Below are 21,748 nucleotides of genomic sequence, written 5' to 3' on the forward strand. Positions count from 1 at the left end.
CTTTGTGTTGAACCCCAAGAGATGGGAGAGATATTAAATGAATATTTCATGTCAGTTTTTACTGTGAAGAAAGAAATTGAAGGCTAGAGAATGCAGAGAAATAAACTTTGATGTTTTAGAAACAGTTAACATTACAGAAGAGGAAGTTTGGGAAGTCTTGGAGAATATAAAGGTGGATAAATCTCCAGAACCTGATCTAACAAATTCCAGAAAACTGTGGGAAGTATGGAAGGAAATTGAGATCCCTTGCAGAAATATTTGCAACATCTATAACCATGGTGAGGAGCCTGATAACTGGAGAGTGGTTAATGTTGTACCTTTAAGAAAGGTTGTAAGGAGAAACTGGGGGCCTATAGACCTGTGTGACTGACATTGGTTGTGGGTAAATTATTAGAGGTGATTAATGGACATTGAGAGGGGCAAAAATTGATGAGGAATAGTCAGCATGGTTTTGTGCAAGGAGAACAGTGTCTCTCAAACTTGATTGAATTTCTTGAAGTTACAAGAAAGATTGATGAAGGCAGAGCAGTAGACATTGCTTACTCTAATAAAGCCTTCAACAAGGTTCTGCATGGTAGAGTAATTAACAAAGTTAGGTCACGTGGGATTCAGGGTGACTTGCAACTGAATGCATAATTGGCCTAATGGCAGGAGACCGAGTGGTGGTGGAGAGTTGCTTTTTGGACTGGAGGTCTGTGACCAGCAGAGTTCCACGGGATCAGGTCTGGGTCCTCTTTTGTTTGTCATTTACCTAAATGATTTGGATGAGAATACAGGAGCCATGGTTAGTAAGTTTGGGGACAATACCAAAATTGGTGGCATAATAGATGGTGAAGAAGGTTTTCAGAGATTACAAAGGGACCTTGATCAAATGGGTCAATAGGCTGAAAATGGCAGATGGAGTTCAATCTGAATAGATGCAAGGTGTATTGTATTTTGGTAAAACAAACAAAAGAAGCTCCTTGGATGCTGCGTGAACTGCTGTGCTCTTCCAGCACCACTAATCCAGAATCTTATATAATTAGTGGTAGGGCCATGGGTAGAATTATACAACAGAGGGACCTAGAGGCGCAGGTACATAATTCTTTGAAGTTTGTGCCACATATGGAGAGTGGTTAAAAAGGTATTTCACATGCATGCCTTCATTGCTCATTCTGTGAGCCCTCTGTCCAATTCTGGTTGCCCAGTTATAGGAGGGATATTATTAAGCTGGAGGGGGGTTCAGAAGAGATTTACTAGGATGTTGCCGGATATGGAAGGTTTGAGTTATAAAGAAAGGTTGGGACATTTTTCACGAAAGTGTACTAGGTTATTTGACCTTATAGGTGTAGGTGACCTTATAGAAGTTTATAAAATAATGAGATGTATAGATAGTAGTTGTCTTTTCCCTAGGATGGTGGATTTCAAGACTAGGGAGCACATTTTTAGGGTATGAGGAGAAAGATTTGGAAAAAGACTGAGGGGCAATTCTTTATACAGAGGGTGGTTCGTGTGTGGGATGAACTTCCTGAGGATGTAGTGGATGTGGGTACAATTACAGCATTTAGAACACATTTGGATAAGTACATGAATAGGAAAGGTTTGGAGGGATATTGGCCAGGAGCAGGCAGGCAGGACTAGTTTAATTTGGGATTATGTTTGGCATGGATGAGTTGGACCGAAGTTTCTCTTTCCGTGCTGTATGACTCTGATTCCATGACTTTGTGGATACAGAGAATGATTAAATCTGGAATTGAATATAATCCAAAATTGATTGCTTTATAGAACAGTTTATATTTAAATCCTAAAGCTAAGATTGCAAAATGTTTTCCCACTATGGCTCCATTTTAACCCCTGAAAATTGCTGCGACCCAAAAAATGAAGAGGAGGCAGTTAGAGAGCCATTTTGGAGGCACTCTGAGGTTTCTGAGACAAGTCTGTTAGGACACACTGATTTAATCATACACGGACATAAACAATAACTGGCTCCCGGTACTGTTTCACCAGAAGTTTCACAGTCACTATTGTAGGTTCCAAGTCAGCTAATCCAGTTGCTTGCCCCACAACCGCAGTGGTAATTGTGAGCTGTGACTTAGGAACTCTTATTCTAAATGAAGATTCAAGGTACTGCTTTCTCTTCCACCAACCTCGTTCCCACTGCTGCAATGCCCACCCTATTACTTCAATTTTATGTATCCTTTTGCTGCATACAGTTTTCTGACTGAGGCACAACAGAAAATCTGCCAGTTTTGTTACTGAGCTGATCAATAGGAAGTGTCCCTGAGTAACTTCTGGAAGAATGTATATGTTAATTGATTTTAGCTTTTATGAATTATAAAATAGTTTTTAAAGACAGAAATTGGCATTAAGGATTGGGAGGAAGTAGCAAGCAATATTAATGCCACCTATACATCTGAACAATCTAGCCAGCTCTGATATTCAATCAGATCAAATGTGATCTGATTGTAACCTTAAATCTACATTCTCATCTTAGCTCTGATAACTTTTCACCCCCTTAAGAGTCTATCTAACTTTGACTTTAAAAAAAATTTGAGGGCTTCACTTTCATTATCTTGAAAAGATACTTTTAAATAGCAACACCTAGTTTGAGATTTTCTAATAAAAGGAAATGTTCTCTCCATGTATGCTCTGTCAAGACTTCTCAGGATCTTGTTTCATTTCAGTCACCTCTTACTTTTCAGCTCCAGCTTTCCCTCATAACATAACAGCATTACCCCCTCCCCAGTTCCAAGTATTAGTTTCGTCAACTGCACAGCATTTCAACTGCAGTCTCAGCAGTGCCCTGTGCAACTGAAGCACAACCTTCTCCAAATCATAGTTGTATTCAACTTCCCTCACAATAAATGACAACACAATGTTCCTAATAGCTACACCTGTATACTAACCATTTTGGGCATGAAAACACAGATCCTTCTACTTCTCACAGCTGTGGAATTTCTTGCCATTTAGATTTTTTTCCTTTTTATTCTTCCTACCAAAATGGAGAACTTCACATTTTCTCATTTTCCTTCATTTGCCACATCTTCACCCACTCACATAACCTATCTGTATTTCTTTGTAACCTCAATATCCTCTTCACAACTTGCTTTCTCTCAGCATCAAAGTTAGCAACTACATTTTCTGTCCCTTCATCCATGGCATTTAAATAAATTTTACACAGTTGAGGTTCCATCGCCATATCCTGTGGCATATCACTCATTACATCTTGCTAATTTGAAAAAGAGCAATTTATGTTTATTTTCTGCTCCCTATTAACCTACAAATCCTCTGTTGATGCCAATACGCTACCCATTACACCATGAGTTGTTGTTTTTGTGAACAGCAATTGGTTTATTAAAAGTTCATTTATGAAATGCTGGCATCGCTGGCTAGACCAGCATTTACTGCCCAGCCACAGTTGTCCTTGAAAAGGTGGTGGTGAGCTTCTGCCTTGAACTGCACTCCATTTGGTATAGGTAATAACAGTAGTACCTTTTTAGGGAGGGGGTGTCACCAGCTACTGGCCCTTGACCTTCTCACTGGAAATGGTTGTGGATTAGCAAGCTGCTGTTCTCCAATGGTTCTCCTTTATCCCCAACAGATATTACCTATAATAGCACGCAATGACTGTCTTCAACAAGAGAGTCTCTCTACCAGCCCTTAGACTTACTAACAGTACTATCACTTAAACCCCCAGTTGACACATGTTTCTAGTTCATCTGAATCAGCCATATTCTATGGCTACAAAAGCAGGTGCAAGATTGGGTATTCACTATTGATTGACTCACCACTTGAAAGCTTTTCCACCATTCATACAGCACATGTCAGCTGTTCTTTGGATTGTTTTTTATCTGCCAGCATGCGTGCAGCTCCAAGAACACAAGTTGGATCATGGCTCAGTGACACCGTAGTGACATGAGTGACACCATAGCCACATATGTATTAATCATTAAATCCATCACAATAACAACATTATTTATTAGGTAAAAACAATGACTGCAGATGCTGGAAACTAGATTCTGGATTAGTGATGCTGGAAGAGCACAGCAGTTCAGGCAGCATCCGAGGAGCAGTAAAATCGACATTTCGGGCAAAAGCCCTTCATCAGGAATAAATCAGGAACATTATTTATTGTCTACAAGACACAAACACTGCAGCTGTTCACCAAGACGTAATCAAGTCCACAATATTCATTGGTAGAAGCAAGCACATGGGAATCCACATGAACTAGGTACCCTCTCCATTTCACACATCATGTCTTAAAAACATTTCACCATATCTGTATCTTGATGGATCAAAATTACTGAATAAGCATCAATCTCTCAAGCAGCATATTCCACCTCCTCTCGCCTCACCAATTGCTGTGCTTTGTAAAGAAAAAAGAGCTTTCATTCATTTACTTCTAATTTTGTGAAATGGTGTCCTCCACTTTTTCCATCAATGGGAGCAGTTTTTGTCTCTGACCAAATACCTCAAGAATATGAGACATTTGAGAGACAAGTAGGTAAACACTCAAAGGAAATGTGAAAGGGTATTGGGTTATGTAATTAGATTATGAGCTCTGATCTGGGACCATTACCAGCCGAAACAGCAAGCTCTTGTGTTTGGCTACAATATCTAAAATCTATTTGGAAAAAATCACGATGTAATAATTATGATATTTCTTGGGCTAATGTTTGACTTTTTGCTTTTCCAGATGTCTCAGAGCATGTCTTCTGTATCTTCCAGACATTCTGACAAAATAGCTATTCGAGAGTAAGTATTTCCCAGTCATTAAAGTATAATGTCACTGAACTCTTTTTATAGGTATGTTTTGAAATTGTACCTATCCATTTCTTTATAATGTATGGATTTAGCTGCATAATGAAAAACTGATTTGCATAACTGATACTGGAAGACATCAACATACTTTTGAGGTTAGATTGTATAAGTGTTGGTTCATGAAGAGATTTTGTTTTTGATTCTTCGTTCCTCTTCACTGTAATCCTCCACCATCAATCTCAAAAGCAGTCATTTAAGATATTGGCTCAGACCTTGTCATTACCAGTGTGGTTAGTTACTGTTGCCAATAGACTTTCCATGTGATTTTTTTTTTAAATTCTTGTTTCTGGAAATTCAAAACAGCATAAATCACTGCATTGGATATCTGGGATTTGTGTGAACAAGGCAAGGAATTCAATAAGCAGCTTTTAAAAAGAAAGATAAAAGACGCAGGAGTAAGGGATTCTGCCCATTCAATCCATTCGACAATTCAGCATGGTCGCGGCTGGTCCTCTATCACAGTGTCATTCTCCTGTTCTCTCTCATACCTCTTGACACTTTTTTAGCCTCTAGAAATCTATTGAGTTCTTTCTTAAACATAGTCACTTGACCTTCAGTCTTCTGTCATAGACATTTCTGCAAGTTCACAGCCCTCTGAAGAGCTTTCTCCTCATCTTAGTGTAAAATGGCAAGCCCATTGTACTAACACACAATCCCAGCACTATCAAAATTTTATACTTAGTTATGATTACCTCCCATTCTTCTAAACTCTACTGAACATAAGCAAGTGAACCTAATCTCTCCTCTTATGAATAAGTCTGATGAATGTTTGCTGCACACCCTCTTTGGGAAGTATGTCTTTTTTTTTCTTGCATATGGAGACCAAAGACACAGTATTCCAACTGTGTCTTCTAAGGTCCTGTACAGCTGCAGTTAGACTTAATTTTTCCTATACTCAAACCTTCTTACAATGAAGAGCAACATACCATTTGTCTTCGTAACTGCTTGCTGCACCTGCATGCCTGCTTTCAGTGACTGGTGTACAAGGGCACCACATTCTCTTTGCACATCAAAAACTGTTTAATGACACAGTTTTTCCTACCAAAGTGGACACCTTAACTCTTATCCACTTCATTATGACCATTGATCTCATCCCTGAGGTATAGTGGACATTTTTACTCCCTCTTATCTGTGGAAAGTACCACTGATTTACGTGGCAGTAAAAAAGACTATCTTAAGCGTACCGGTTTGTGCTGGAGGCATAAAATTGAAAATTCCATACCCTCAGGAAATGGCCTGGCCAAATGTACCTGGAATTTGACGCTTAAGCAGCTTGTTTTTAACTATTGGCATGGATTCTTAAATTAGAAACCGCTTTAGAATATTTCTGTAAACTAATTCTCTTTGCATTCAAAAACTCCATATTCTCCCCAATAAAAATGCACCTAAGGAAGTAGAATGTGACTGGGTAAAAGCAATTCACCACACTGGCTGATGACTGAGTGACTTCATAAACTCCTGTTGCAGAAGAAACCCTCCCTAGTCACCCAAACAACTAGAAAACATAGTATGAATGACAGGAAACTGAGAACCAATGAGATAGGGGAAATGAAAGGAGCCTCATCAATAGTTGAGGCTAACTAATGGAAGCTCAAGGGAAAAGCATAACACCATGAGCACGAATAGGAGTCATCAAAGAGCATAGCAGACCAGGCTATTTCTCTGACTGCAGCTGTGAATCCTGTAAAAATGCACTTCAGAGTGCAAATGGTTTTAAATAAATCCTTGATTATCAAACGAACATTAGTCTTAGTGTTCGAGGGTGAATCAAGTAAAGCTGCAGTGAAACTGAAGGATTGCATAGATAGGTGATGTGAAGCAGCCTACAATACTCAGTGATGTTCTCCAGGTGTACTGGCTGGTTCCATTGACTGCCAGTGAGAAGGAAATCTCTGCCTTCATATCTCGAAACTGGTTATATCAGTGTGGAGTCTTGCTGTTCAGGCTCTGAAATGCTCCAACTCTTTGAAAGTCTGAACAAGTAGTGACAAGATTATCTAATTATGCAGCAAACTTAGACGATCTTCTTGTACAAAGATGTCTGGGAAAGGCAGTTCGAACAACTGGAAGTCATCTTCCAGCAAATATTGACATAATTCCTGACATAATGGTCACCAAAAGAGAATGTGCTAACACTCAAGGGACATACATGGGACACAGTGGATTAAAGTTGAATATTGCCCCGGACTGCATAGGTAGAAGCAGAAGCACATCTCCCCATATACCACAACAACAAGGAACATCATGTTCTTCATCATGCACAGCAGCTGCATCATTAACGACGACAGGGACTAGTTTAGTTTGGGATTATGTTCGGCATGGGCTGGTTGTAGCGAAGGGTCTGTTTCCGTGCTGTATGAGTATGGCACTATGATTTTGAAAAGCTCAGTGAGCCTTTGTTTGCTGCTCCAAATTTTAAACGAGCATACTAGGTGATGTGAGTGACATTGCAGTAAGGGCTATTTTCCTTATTGATGTCAAATCTGAAACAGAGACCAATTGGATACTTCTCCAACAGAACTGAATAAACATCAAAAATGGTAATCAACAGTAGAGAAGAAAACTTTGGTTTAATCGAAAGCACACTAGCTTTCGGAGCATCGCTCCTTCATCAGGTGATAGTGGAGTGTAGTTTTGTAGTTTTAAGGGAGCTTAAACTGCAACTTCTGGATTTTCACATTTAGCTGCACTTGTGTTTCACAGACGTTGCTTTTCAATATGATGTTTTAATGATTGAGTGTACTGATAGCTTTTTCATTATTTCTACAGAATCTGGGTCATTGGCCTTTTGCTCAGGAATGTCAGACATTGATTTCGTTTTCGCCTTTTGATTTGCTGGCTTAGATTACTGAACTCTTTATTAGTGGTCACCTGCAAATTAGCTTGTCTTGATTTCCTGTGACTTGGATTATTGTTGTTTTATTGTTTATTTATCTGAGACGGTAAATAAAATTATTTCCTCCTGACCAGATAGTGAAGGGGTTTGCGTTACTGAATTGTCTCATTTATTTACATGCCATTGAAATAAACTAACTTGATCAGTTCTCACTTCAGCCTCTGGGTGGAGTGATTCACTTCTACATAAGGGAACAGTCTGCAAGAATAGCTCCTCTGGTATGGAAATTGAGGAAACTTGTGTTACAAAATTGGAACAAAGTCCTTCAGGAAAGCATTTGGACTAACATTTGGAACAAGGTCATATTTAAATCATTTGCAAAAGTACACTTAGGTTACATCGAAGCATTAACTTATCGGTAGAAATGAAAACAACACCGGTTAATATTGGACAATTCAAACCGGACATTTGCTATTGATATGAATTTTGCAAGTCAGGTCTTGCTTTGCCTGATGCAATGATTCGGAACTAAAATAAGCTTTAATAGCTGTCTTGGATGTGCTATTAACCAACATTGAAACCATAAGAATGTTTATTATTTCATCTTTCTGTACATTTTTATTTTCCTATCATTTGTTCTAAAATCTGGTTATTAACATTTTGATCATTACACAATGGCAGTAATACTCCCTAGTCTTTAACTATTGGGGGAAGATGGGAGTGCAGAGAGGAGAGAAAAAGTCCATTTGCCCCTTCAGAAAATCTTTGTACTGATCACATTGCTCTGATTCAATGTGAAAGTTTCAGGTTTCAGTCGTTGACAAGACCACCTTGGGTATCTTTCTGTCTTGCTTGCAGTCTATCACTAATAAAATAAATTTCTGCTGTGTCACTAAACTATGCTGTAACTCATAGCTCAACATCTCTCACCACTTGCCATGCGCTTCTATTTTTAATCTGCTTCCATAAATGATGTCTGTTATTAACCTCAAATACATCCTCTTTCTGTACAATATTCTCTCTTTTTTTTTTCCCCCCAAAGTTATCAACTTCTATTGGAATAGCTGTATTAACCTTGTTAAGATCAAAACTATTTTTCCACTCCACTTTATTCTGTATTTAGTATCTCTGCAAATCTGTTGTTTCCACTCCATTCGGATAATAGTTACTGTGTAGGCTATCCTTATCTGGAAATGGATTCCATGACCTTAAAATATGAATCCTTTTCAGCTGACCAACCCTCTGGCCACATAATATTTCAATTTTCCTTTCCACATCCTGCCAAACTTTATGCATGAGATGCAATGCACAGAAAACCACCAATTAGATGGTATTTTTAAATCCATTATTGTTTCAACCAGGTGTAAATATGGAAGTGTAAATAAATATTTTTGATTCTGAAATTGTTATGTCAAGTTTTCCATTTTTAAACAGAAACATTCAATATGTACTAGGACATGCATTACCGCTATGAAGACTAAACCGCATTAAAGAGGTTACTTTAAACTAACATCTTGATTTGGTTAATCAGTATAAATTATGACAGTTACTAAAATTCTGAAAGATTATTTTGCAGTTTTGAAACACAAACAATAACATGAACAAACAAGATACAAGGCAAGGGGAGATGCTCTGTTAAATGTTTTTTTTTTATCTAAAGGCATTATATATTGCAGTGTTGACCTTGAGTCTTGGTGGAGGTTGTGGCTGGTTCTTCAAAAGATTTTTAAATTGAGTCTCAGGAGTCTTGTGCTTGAGTAGTAGTGTCAATCCCTCTGATGTCAGAAGATACAGGTTCAAGGATGTTGTGGCTACAGAGGTATATCACAACACATCCAAAATATTATTTTTTTTAAAAATTCAAGGAAACACTGGTAAATGGAAGTGATGGGCTGATTTGGGGGGGAGAAAGGGAATTTTGACCTGGGAGTAGAAGGCATAGTTGAAGTATTTAATTAACACTTCGTATCTATATTTATTTAGAAAGAAGTTATTACCCATATCATAGAAAAAGAGGAGATAGCTCAGGGACTTGAAATCTTTAAGCTTGATAGAGTTATTCATCTGTATTTAAATTTGATATGGGAGCAGGACTGGATGAGATCCATCTGAAGATACTGAAGTGAGAGTGGAAATTTTAGAGGCACTCACCATAAGTTTCCAAACTTGCTTCGACTCGTGTGATTCCAGAGCACTAGAGAATTGCTGATGTGATATTCTTGTTCAGGAAAGGTTGTAAATATCATCCCAGCAACTTTCATTCAATCAGTTTAACCTCCAGTGACACTTAGAAAAATGTTAATTTGGAACAAAAGTAATAGTTAAGCAAATGTGAGTTAGTTAAGGAAATCTAGTTTCCAGTTCTTGAGGATAAATTTTATTTATCAAATTTGCTAGAGTTTTTTGATGTAGTTACAGAATGTTTAAATCCAAAAGCCATTTGATGTGATATAGATTAATTTCTAAAAGGCTTTTGACACTCTACAACACAATGGACTAAGCACTTTTAGAATGCTTAGATCAACAGGAACAACATTAACAAATTGTGTGAAAGAAATCAAAGACTGATAGTGAACTGTTGTTTTTTGGGACTGAAGGAAGGTTTATGGTGGATATTGCCAGGATCAGTTTTATTACCTCTGCTCCTCATGATGTATGTTAATATACTAGACTGCAGTGGAGGGGCACAATAATAGAGTTTATACATTAAAGTATGATATTGTGATAAGTTGAAAGCCTCAAGAATCTGTACTGACTTTCTGAAGAAACTTTGATCTTTTGAAGCAAAATCTTTCCTTTAGTTATGCTATGATTACAAAACTAGGAAAATAAACATGGATAACTAAAACCTGCTCTGTATTCATGGAGTATCCAGTGCAATTTGAGCAATTGGTGACGAGAGTAAATGATTACTATGATAGAAAAAATGACTTTTTTAATCTAAGTCCACAAATCCTATGTACCTTCCAAAATTAGTGGCCATCTTCATTGTTTTTTGGAACAAGCTTTTTATTTTCAGTCATTTATGACGTATGCTTTGTTGGCAATGTGTGTTTATCACAAGTCCCATGTTGCTGCCTAAACTACTGTTGTTCATTGGTGAAAGTACTACCAAAATGTGTTGCGAAGGGTCATATGTTTTGAACTAACAGATAAAGGGACAACAAAATATACCAACCAAGACTTGTAGAGAGACTTGACAGTGATTCCATTCTCCTGTTCTCCCTCTTGGAAGTCATAGTTTCAGGAGATGCTATCAAATAAATCTTGCTGAGTTGTTGCAGTGCACTTTGTGGGTAGTACACTGAACAATCATGGTTTTCAGATGGAGGAAGAAGTGAATATCTAAGATGATAAGATTCCAATCAAGTGGGTTGCTTTGGCATGGATGGTGTTAAGCTTCTTAAATATTTTGATCTGCAATTATCTAATCATTTGGAATATATTCTATCTTGCTCCTGGTTTTTACCTTCCCTGTGGACAATTGGACATGTTTTCAGGAGCCAGGGGGTGAGTTAATTGCCACAGAATGCCTAACCTCTGACTTGAACTTTAAATTGGAATAGTTACTTGCAAGTTCAGTTAAACTTCTGGTCATTCGTGTGCACCTCTTTTGCACCAGGATTTTGATGAGGATGATGAAGCATTCAGCAATGGTAATGCCATTTAATGTCCGTGGGATATAATTTGACAAAGGTTTTTAAGTAAATGTACTGACGTATAACCAGTTTGGAATTTGATTAAAAGCTTAGTGAAATTCCGATTTACTGTTGATATTTTATTACTTTCTCTTGCAGTTTCCAAGTTGGGGATTTAGTACTTATTATCTTGGATGAACGTCATGATAACTACGTTCTATTTACTGTTGGCCCAACCCTTTATTTCTTACATTCAGAGTCACTGGGAGCACTAGATCTTAAGCCAGGTGAGTAATTTTTATGCATTTAATATAGAGCGTCCATACAAAGTTATTCTTTCTACGTGTATGTGCATGTTATTTATTTTTGCATGCACTTCAGTTATTTTCAGGTCATAATAGTCATTGAATTGTGTAATTATATTTCAATCAGCAGTCCATGTTCTGTTTATGTCATAGAAACCTTCAATATGAATAGTAAGTAAATAACTAAATTGTTGCTTGTATGCAGATTGCAAGGTTTTCTGTGATCTTAAAATGAAAGTTTTTTAGTTTTAAAAATTTGCTAGCATTTAACAGGCATTGAATGGATGAGACTGGGACTTTTCCCAAAAACAAGTTATTATTAAAATAATTTTCTAAGCAGCCACTGAACCGATGGCTGTGTCTGTACTGTATTATCTGACTCCACCTACGGCTCCAGATAACACTTTTGTTTGTGAGCCTCATTTTACAGAAATTGGAAATTGTGGAGAGCAGGTGTGGGTTGTTTGTTACACTCAATATTCACTCTCATTTGACCCCTCAAGCTGATTTTGAATTCAGGTTGTCAGGCACATGCAAATTTGTCACTCTGAACTTCTCTACAAGCTGTGCTGTGACAATCTAGAGTTGGTACTCATTGAAATCAGCAAGTTTTAAATTTCCCCACATCCTTATTGCTGTTGACTAAGATTTACTGGGTTTTATGACAATAAAATAGCGTAAGTGCATTCAGCCAAATGACCAGTCTCCATACTGAAAACTTCTGCATCTTTAACAGACACCCTATAAAAAATGGTTTTATAGTCATATTATTAAATCATAAATGAGATTTTTTGAATTTGATTGTTTGTATATTGTAATAACTTGCACCAAAGGATACAGAGGAATAAGTCTATAAGGAGAGGTCCAAACATTATAGAATTGTCATAATTTGGGATTTTAATAATCAGAATGTAGATTGGAATTGATGTATGTAAAGGGCAGAGAGGGGAATAAATTCCTAGATTCTGACCAGGATAATTTTTTACAGCAGCATGTGTCCAGCCCAAAAACATGAGCAAACTTAGGTAAATAAAATGCTAAAGGGAGTTGACAAACTAGGTGTATAAAGGCTGTTTATTCATGCAGGGCAATCTAGAACAAGAGGTCATAGTTTTAGGGTAAAGGGTAGCATACTTGAAAAAAGAATGAGGAGAAATTACTTCTCTTAAAAGATCATGAATCTGTGGAATTCTGTGAGTGTTGTGATACCAGGACATTTGATGAGATGGATAGATTTTTAGTTGGTAATGAATGGATTGAAGGATTATGGCGAGCAGGGAGGTAAATGAATTTGGGATAGGGATGAGATTAATCATGATCATAATAAATGGCAGAGCAGCTCAAGGGACTGAATTGCCTACTCCTGCTCCTAGTTCTTACGTTCTTAGTTTATGCTCTCTCGTTGTATACTTCTTAACCAAATAGACAGTCTATTAGACAATCTGTTTAACTGATATGGCTTTCATCAATGAATACCTGACTGCAAAACCTGTGTCAACGGTGCTAAGTGTGTAAAAATGCTGAAGCATATAGCCTTAGCTACAAGGCTTTATTGATTGAGATTCTTACTAAGATGAGTGGCACAGAGGCAAATTGAGCACTGGCTGAGACAAGTGTTGTACAGTAATGAAGTTACTGATGTAACAGTGAATGCATCTCATATGATGTAATACTGAACAGGTCAGATCTCTCAATGAAACATGTCTTGATAGATCAGGTGTTAAATTTTTGAAGCAGGTTACTATGGTGGCTAATCACTGAAACATATTCGCATGAGGCTGCAGTTCTTTAACAGTTAAACATAACTTTTGGATTTTTTTTGTGAAGTAAAAACAGTTAGAAAGGTCTTACCACGAACAGCAAAAAAAAATTTCAACCGGAAGAGAAAAGGATGAGATTCTGAGGAGAGAATATAGGAAGTTAGGCAGGAGTTTAAATATAGGTCCTCAAGGGTAGTGATATCTTGATTGCTCTCGGTGCCACAAGGTTGGGTGGGGGAAGATCGTGGAGGTTGGGATGGGACCCAGGAAGGCAGTGAATGGGCCAATGACAGGCAGATAGAGTTTAATTTAGATAAATTTGAAGTGCTACATTTTGGAAAGGCAAATGGCTCAGTGGTTAGCACTGCTGCTTTGCAGCACAAGGGACCCGGGTTCGATTCCACTCTCTGGCGACTGTCTGCATGGAGTTTGCATATTCTCCCCATATCTGCGTGGGTTTCCTCCCACAGTCCAAAGATTTGCGGGTCAGGTGAATTGGCCATGTTAAATTGCCCAAAGTGATAACTGTGTGGATCTGGGTGGCTTACTCTTCGGAGGGTTGGTGTGGACTTGTTGGGCCGAAGGGCCTGTTTCTGCACTGTAGGAAATCTAATCTAAACAAAAATCAGGGTAGAACTTATTCACTTAATGGTAAGGTCCTGCGTAGTGTTGCTGAACAAAGACCTTGGTGTGCAGCTTCATAGTTCCTTAAAAGTAGAAACGTCGCAGGTAGATAGGATAGTGAAGAAGCCATTTGATATGCTTGCCTTTATCGGTCAGTTCTTTGAATAAAAGAGTTGGAAGATCATGTTGTAACTGTACAGGACATTTGTTAGGCCACTTTTGGAATTTTGCGTGCAATTCAGGTCTCCTTCCTATTGGAAAGTTGTTGTGAAACTCGAAAGGGTTCAGAAAAGATTTACAAGGATGTTGCCAGAGTTGGAGGATTTGAGCTATAGGGAGAGGCTGAATAGTCTGGGGCTGTTTTCCCAGGAGCATCAGAGGCTGAGGAGTGACCTTATAGAAGTTTATAAAATCATGAGGGGCATGGATAGTGTAAATAGTCAAGGTCTTTTTCCTGGGGTGGGAGAGTCCAGAACTAGAGGGCATTGGTTTAGGTTGAGAGGGGAAAGATATAAAAGTGACCTAAGGGGCAACTTCACACCGGGTGGTGCGTGTGTGGAATGAGCTGCCAGTGGAAGTGGTGGAGACTGATACAATTACAACGTTTAGGGCGACACGGTGGCTCAGCAGTTAGCACTGCTGTCTCACAGTGCCAGGGACCCAGATTCAATTCCCGTCTCGGGCAACTGTCTGTGTAGAGTTTGCACATTCTCCCAGTGTCTGCGTGGGTTTCCTCCCACAGTCCAAAAGACGTGCAGGTTAGGTGAATCGGCCATGCTAAATTGCCTGTAGTGTTAGGTGCATTGGTCAGGGGTAAATATAGGGGAATGGGTTTGGGTGGGTTGCTCTTCGGAGGGTCGGTGTGGACTTGTTGAGCCGAAGGATCTGTTTAATTCTGTAGGCAATCTAATCTAATTTAAAAGGCATCTAGATGGATATGTGAATAAGAAGGGTTTAGAGAGATATGGGCCAAATGGTGGAGAATGGGACTAAGAGAGATTTGGATGTTGTAAGGTGCCACATCAAAGGTTATTGCAGAAAATAAAAGCTCATGGTAGGAGGAGTAAATAAATTGGCATGGGTGGATGATTGGCTGGTCAACAGGAAACAGTAGGCATAAGACAACAGAGGTAATTTAAAAGATTTGAGCAAGGATTCTTGACAGAAGACAGATGAAATTTAACCTTGTGATAAGAGTGGGGTATTCACAATTTAAACTGCATCTCTGGCAGGAAGATTTATTAAAACCACAGGTTTATTATAAAAATGGTACAAAATATGTGTGCATTGTGTTTTATACCATGAAAGGGGGGAGGGGGGGGGGATGTGTCCAGTTTACATATTAAGTAGTAAGATGCCTCCATCTCAGCTGTAGGTGGGAAAATCTCCAGTAAGCAGTACAGAGATATGGTATTGCTATTCTCTGAAAACATGTTTGAAATTTACAACTAGCAAAACTACAGCATTACAATTACACAGAATTGAAAGCCTTATTAGAAGAAAATTATATGGTGTTGCTGTAATGGAGTTTAAAAGCTTGCAGATAAAGAAAACACTGCAGCACGGTGATAATACAAGTTTAAAAGTTTGAAGAGACTTTGAAATACAATAACTAAAACAACATTGATTGAATGCAAGGCTAGAAGGTTAGTCATCCAAAAACTTGCTATGATTCTATGTAAAAGAAATTCCTTAATCTGGTCTTTCTCCATCTTAATTTCAAAGTAAATCCAAGTTTTATTAGAAATTAGAATTGTCAGTTCATTACACGTGTGCACAGTTTGATATCTAATGTTGTAAGTGTTGTTCAATTCTTAGCAGCTCCTATATTACTATTTGATCATTGATTTTACAATGCATTATGGACCTTGTATAATTGAGGCATCTATGGATGTGTACAGTTGCTTAATATTTGGTATTCACGTCTCCATTGGCTTAATGAATACATTTAAAGAGCATGACTTCAGGTGCTCTGCATTCATTACTATTTTACACCTTTATAGATCTTTTTAAAAAGTAGTTTGCACCAGTCAACATGCAGTTGTGACAGCTCACAAAAATTGTATGAAGTACTTTTTTAAGCTGATAAATCCCTAATGCGTGGGGAATAGTAAATGGTAAAATGAAAAGTGAAGTGTGGGTGTAGTACTGTATCTTAAAGGCTTACATAAAGTATAACCCAGAATACTACAATATATATTGCTGTCGAAAAATAATGATTTCAACTGCTAATACAGTAAATTGAGAGATAATCCAGTTTTGATTGCTACCTGATCAATATGGTTAGAAGATCTATCTATATGTTACTGTGGAAGTGTTTTATTCCCACTATTGACACTGATTCATGATTATTTATGGGAACATTTTAAATATAATTTGAAAATTGTGCCCATGTGTTAAAATTTGACAAGTTTTTTAGTAGAAAGGGCGGTACGGTGGCTCAGTGGCTACCTCACAGCGCCAGGGTCCTGGGTTCGTGGCTCATATTCAATAACCTGAACATGTACTTTTGTTTCTTTTTGCATTGAGTGTGGGGTGGTCAGCTGCAATCTCTGACCAGGCAACTCTGCTGTCATGAGAAAATAGGAGAGGATATATAAAAATCTCTCAAAATGCTATTTCTCTGAGTCAACCCTCTAATTTTTGTGTATATATTTGTGTGTAAAATATTACAGATGCATAATGTAACTAGTTGAGTATCTTGCTCAATATATGTCGAGTGGAATGATCAGTAGAATGAAACAAACTGGTGTTTACAGTGGCAGTGGGCTAGTATTTTAGTGATGGCAACCATAACACTGTTTTAAGTTCCTTATTGAAAAGGAGAATGATGGCCTGCAAGTAATGGTTTTGGATTGGGGTATGGCAGATTTTATTAAAGTAAGGCAGGATCTGGCCAGGATAGACTGGAAACAACAACTTGAGGGCAAATTTACAACAGGAGATGTTCAAAAAGGTTTGGGAATACAGGCCCACTTGTTCCCTTTAGGGTGAAATGTAGGAGCAATAAGCCCAAAGAACCATGAATGTCTAGGAATATTCAGGACTGGATGAAAAGGAAAAAAAAGAGGCTATAACAATTGGAAAAGGAGCAAATCAACGGAGGCCCTAGAGGAATATAGGAAGTGCATGGTCGAGCTCAAGAAATCAGCTAGGAGAGCAAAGAGGCATCATGAGAAAATACTGGCAAGCAAGACTAAGAAGAAGATTAAGATATTCTGCAAGTATGTTAAGAGGAAAGGAATAACCAGAGAAAGAGTAGTGACTAAGGGAGCAATCTGTGTGTAAAGTGGAAGTCATCTATCTTTACTCAGGAGAAGTACAATGCAAGTACACACTCGAGAGGATGCACTGTGGATTTCTTTAATAGATTAGTAGAAGAAATTAGGTATTGGAGGCTTTTGTGTATTTAAAAGTGGATGGATCTCCAGGTCCAAATGAGTTGTATCCCACACTGTCAACGGAGACAATGCAGGACATTACAAGGCCCCTGACCCATTTTTGTTTTTTAAAATCAACTCCTCATACAGAAGGTGCCAGAAGACTGGAAATAGACCAATAAGTCCAATCTCTGCTGTAGTGAAACTATTAGAGAAAATAGTGATGGAGAAAATGAATCTCCATTTAGAAAGGCAAGATTTGATCAGGGATGACTTACCTCTGACAAATGTATGCTATGTTTGTTAAATTTGGTGGAATTTTTTGAGAAGGTGACCAAGTGTTTGAATGGAGGGTAGGGGAGTGAATGTAATTTATTTCAGCAAGGCCTTGCCTTTGCCAAACTTTAAAGAAGATAAAAGCTGATGAATTCCATAGTGACTTGGCAAGATGGACCCAAAGTTGGCTTAGTTTTAGGAGAAAGTGTATGATCGTGGAAGGCTGCTTGTGTCACTGGAACTCAGTGTGCAGTGGTGTATCAGTGGGATCAGTGCTGGGTCCCTTACTGTTCATGATATTCACAAAAGATGTAGATGAGAATGTGAACAGGATCTTTAAATTTGTGGGTGACACAAAGATTACCCAGCTGGTTGACAGTGAAGAAGAAGGTGTTAGGTTATAGGAAGATATAAATAGATTGGTCAAATGGGCAGATCAGTGTCAGATGGAATTTAAACATGCGGGGAGGCATGTTGGAGTTGAACAGAACTTTGGTTAGCCCATGGCTGGAGTACAGTATATAGTCTGGAAGCTACACTATAGGAAGGATTTGGTTAAACTAGAGGAAGTGCGAAGGAAGTTCATCAGGATTTGGCCTGAAATGGAGCATTTCAGTGTGAAGAGAGGCTGGAGAAGTTCAGGTTGGTTTTTGGAACAGGATAAGTTTAAGAGGAATGGATAGGGTGAATACAAACCAGCTGTTCCCCTTAGTCAAGGAACAGTAGCAAGGGGGCATAATTTTAAAGTGAAGGTTTAAAGGGGATTCGAGGAAAAGACTTTTCACCGAGAGAGTGGTGAGGGTCTAGAATGCAACGCCTAGGAGGGTAGTTGTGGCGGGAAACTTCAACTTCTAAAAGGTACTTAGATATGGATAGTATGATTCTATGGGTTTGCATCACAAAGCATTAGAATAGCTATAAGGCCTATATGGTCTTTCAATTACATTTCTTGTCTAAAATATTTTAAAACATCAATAGCAGAATAGAACATAGAACAATACAGCACAGAACAGGCCCTTCGGCCCACGATGTTGTGCCGAACTTCTAACCTAGATTAAGTACCCATCCATGTACCTATCCAAATGCCGCTTAAAGGTCGCCAATGATTCCGACTCTACCACTCCCACGGGCAGCGCATTCCATGCCCCCACCACTCTCTGAGTAAAGAACCCACCCCTGACATCTCCCCTATATCTTCCACCCTTCACCTTAAATTTATGTCCCCTTGTAACACTCTCTTGTACCCGGGGAAAAAGTTTCTGACTGTCTACTCTATCTATTCCTCTGATCATCTTATAAACCTCTATCAAGTCACCCCTCATCCTTCGCCGTTCCAACGAGAAAAGGCCGAGAACTCTCAACCTATCCTCGTACGACTTCCTCTCCATTCCAGGCAACATCCTGGTAAATCTTCTCTGCACCCTCTCCAAAGCTTCCACATCTTTCCTAAAGTGAGGCGACCAGAACTGCACACAGTACTCCAACTGTGGCCTAACCAAAGTCCTGTACAGCTGCAACATCACTTCACGACTCTTGAATTCAATCCCTCTGCTAATGAACGATAATACTCCATAGGCCTTCTTACAAACTCTATCCACCTGAGTGGCAACCTTCAAAGATCTATGTACATAGACCCCAAGATCCCTCTGTTCCTCCACCTGACTAAGAACCCTACCATTAACCCTGTATTCCGCATTCTTATTTGTTCTTCCAAAATGGACAACCTCACACTTGGCAGGGTTGAACTCCATCTGCCACTCCTCAGCCCAGCTCTGCATCATATCTAAGTCCCTCTGCAGCCGACAACAGCCCTCCTCACTGTCCACAACTCCACCTATCTTCGTATCATCTGCAAATTTACTGACCCACCCTTCGAATCCCTCATCTAAGTCATTAATAAAAATTACAAACAGCAGAGGACCCAGAACTGATCCCTGCGGAACTCCACTTGTAACTGGGCTCCAGGCTGAATATTTACCACCTAAATTTTACCATCTAAAATACATGCAGTAAAATGCAGTTAGTGATTAAAATAAGATTTTCAGTAAATTGTCAGCCAGTAATCTTAGTATTCAGATTATAATTAAGCAGTCTAATATTTTCTTGATTTATGTATGACATCCATGTGTAGCATAGTAGTGCTACATAACAAACCCCTAGATGTTTATCTGAGAATAACTGTTTTGAGCTAGTAAAAATGTAGAAAAAGAAAGGTACAAAAAAAGAAAGTGCTGGAGGAACTCGGCCGATCTGGCAGCATCTATGAAGAGTGAAACCTTTGTAATCCACTGTGGCTCTTCCTTGTAAAAACGTAGTGCAGCTTAAACATAAAATCATGCAACATCAGTCGACCAGTGCACATCTTGCTGTGCTGGTTCTTGAGTTATCTTATTATTAACAACCTCTGCTCTTTCCTCTTATTCATAAATTGATTTCAAGTGTTAATCTACATTCCTCTTCAATATTATTACTGCTTATGTTTCCATCACTCATTCTGTTTGTGTTTCCAGATCCTTTTGTTTGTAAACTGTACTAATTTATTTATGGTTACAAAATTGTCACTGCAAGAAACAGTTTTTATTTTCTTTATTGTATCAAAACTCTTTGAATACTTCTGATCTTCTTTCCTCTAAGGCCATAAATTATTGTATCTAGTCTCACCACATAACTAAAGTCCCTCATCCCTCGTAGTATTCCAATGTATTGCCTCTGCGTCACTGAGACATTTGTCATTCTTCCTGAACTGTTATGCTTAAAATTGGTTGCAATATCCCAATTGACACCTAACCAGTGCTTTCTAATGGTTTAGCATAATTTCCTTGCTTCTGATTTTTTTTTTGAAACTGAGGAATCCATAAATTTTAATAGTTTTCTCAACTTATCCTACCACTTCCAAAGAATTGTATGCAAATGTTCCCAGATCACTTCTTAGCTCCCTTTTGAATGCGCAGTTATGAGTAGTACTATTTATTTTCATGCATCCTGCAAAAATGTATCACTGTGCTTCTTGTATGAAGTTTCACATTCCATTCATCCACTACCTGAAGTCTGTTCTTACACATCCTTATTGTTCATTATATTCTTCACTGACTATCTCTGTACTAAAATACTCAAAAGTTTCAACTTTTCTAGTGGAAGTTTTTTAAAAACTGGGAAAAAAAATTCTGGCTTAACAATTTTAAATGGGCAATTCCTTATTTAGTGACACCTAGTTGTAGATTCTCCATTAAGAAGAATCATCCTGTCCACATTAATCCTATTAAGACCCTTTATAATTGTATGTTTCAATAAAGTTATATCTTACTCTTCTAAATTCCAATGGATACAAGCCTCCAATATTTTTTCATAGAAGAACAAGCCCATTCCAGAAATTAGTCTGTGAATTGCATGCAACATATTTACAGCCTTCCTTCAATCAGTTGGCCAGTGCCATATACATTTACCCTTGATGTGGCCTCGTTAATATCCTGTACAACTGTAGCATAACCACCCTCACTTTGTATGCAATTCTCCTTTCTATAAATGATGATACTTATGTATTATGTATTACAGCTCTGTTTTAGACTTTTACAATTCATGAATTAGGACACCCAGATTCCCCTGCATTTTCAGACCTTGGTAGTGTCTTTCACCATTTAGAACTTTGCTTTTATTCTTCCTGCCAGTTCACTTTTTTGATATTTACACCCCAGATCTTTGCCCCCTCATGTAACCTATCTATATGTTTTTGTTTTGCTTCCAATGTTGTCTCCTTAACTTGACAGGAGTGTGTGCACTAAGAAAGTATATTAGAAAGGACCAAGGCACTATCAGCCTGTAATTACAATAATTTTCTAATACACGGTCACCGCCACAGACGTCAGATAGCTTTCTTGAGGGTAAACCCACAAAAAGTGAGTGACTGGCCTGGATGGAGTCCCAGGCTGTGCACTCAGATCCTGCACAGACCAGCTGGCAGTAGTATGCAGATATCTTTAACCCCTCCTTCTTAAGACGTGAGGTTCCCACCAGCTTCAAGAAGGCCACTATCATCCAGGTGCCAAAGAAAGATCAGGCAACGTGCCTTAGGTGAGGTCTCTTCTGGAATACACTGTGCAGTTCTGATCACCATGCTATAAGAAGGATACTC

The 21,748-nt window shown here is 38.4% G+C and overlaps 1 protein-coding gene across 4 annotated transcripts in view; it reads left to right on the forward strand.

Moving 5' to 3' along the window:
• The window catches only part of rb1cc1 (RB1-inducible coiled-coil 1), a 311,576-nt gene that overhangs the window by 279,251 nt on the left and 10,577 nt on the right, over positions 1–21,748 (forward strand). For all 4 annotated transcript variants that reach the window (XM_043688321.2, XM_043688325.2, XM_043688324.2 and 1 more), the window contains 2 exons: positions 4,676–4,734; positions 11,434–11,561. In XM_043688321.2, coding sequence (XP_043544256.2) covers positions 4,676–4,734; positions 11,434–11,561 — 187 coding nt within the window. The remainder of the gene's footprint in view (positions 1–4,675; positions 4,735–11,433; positions 11,562–21,748) is intronic.

This window comes from Chiloscyllium plagiosum, unplaced genomic scaffold (genome assembly GCF_037043375.1).
Source record: "Chiloscyllium plagiosum isolate Xiang-an unplaced genomic scaffold, Cpla_swu_hap1 HiC_scaffold_4, whole genome shotgun sequence".
NCBI lineage: Eukaryota > Metazoa > Chordata > Chondrichthyes > Orectolobiformes > Hemiscylliidae > Chiloscyllium > Chiloscyllium plagiosum.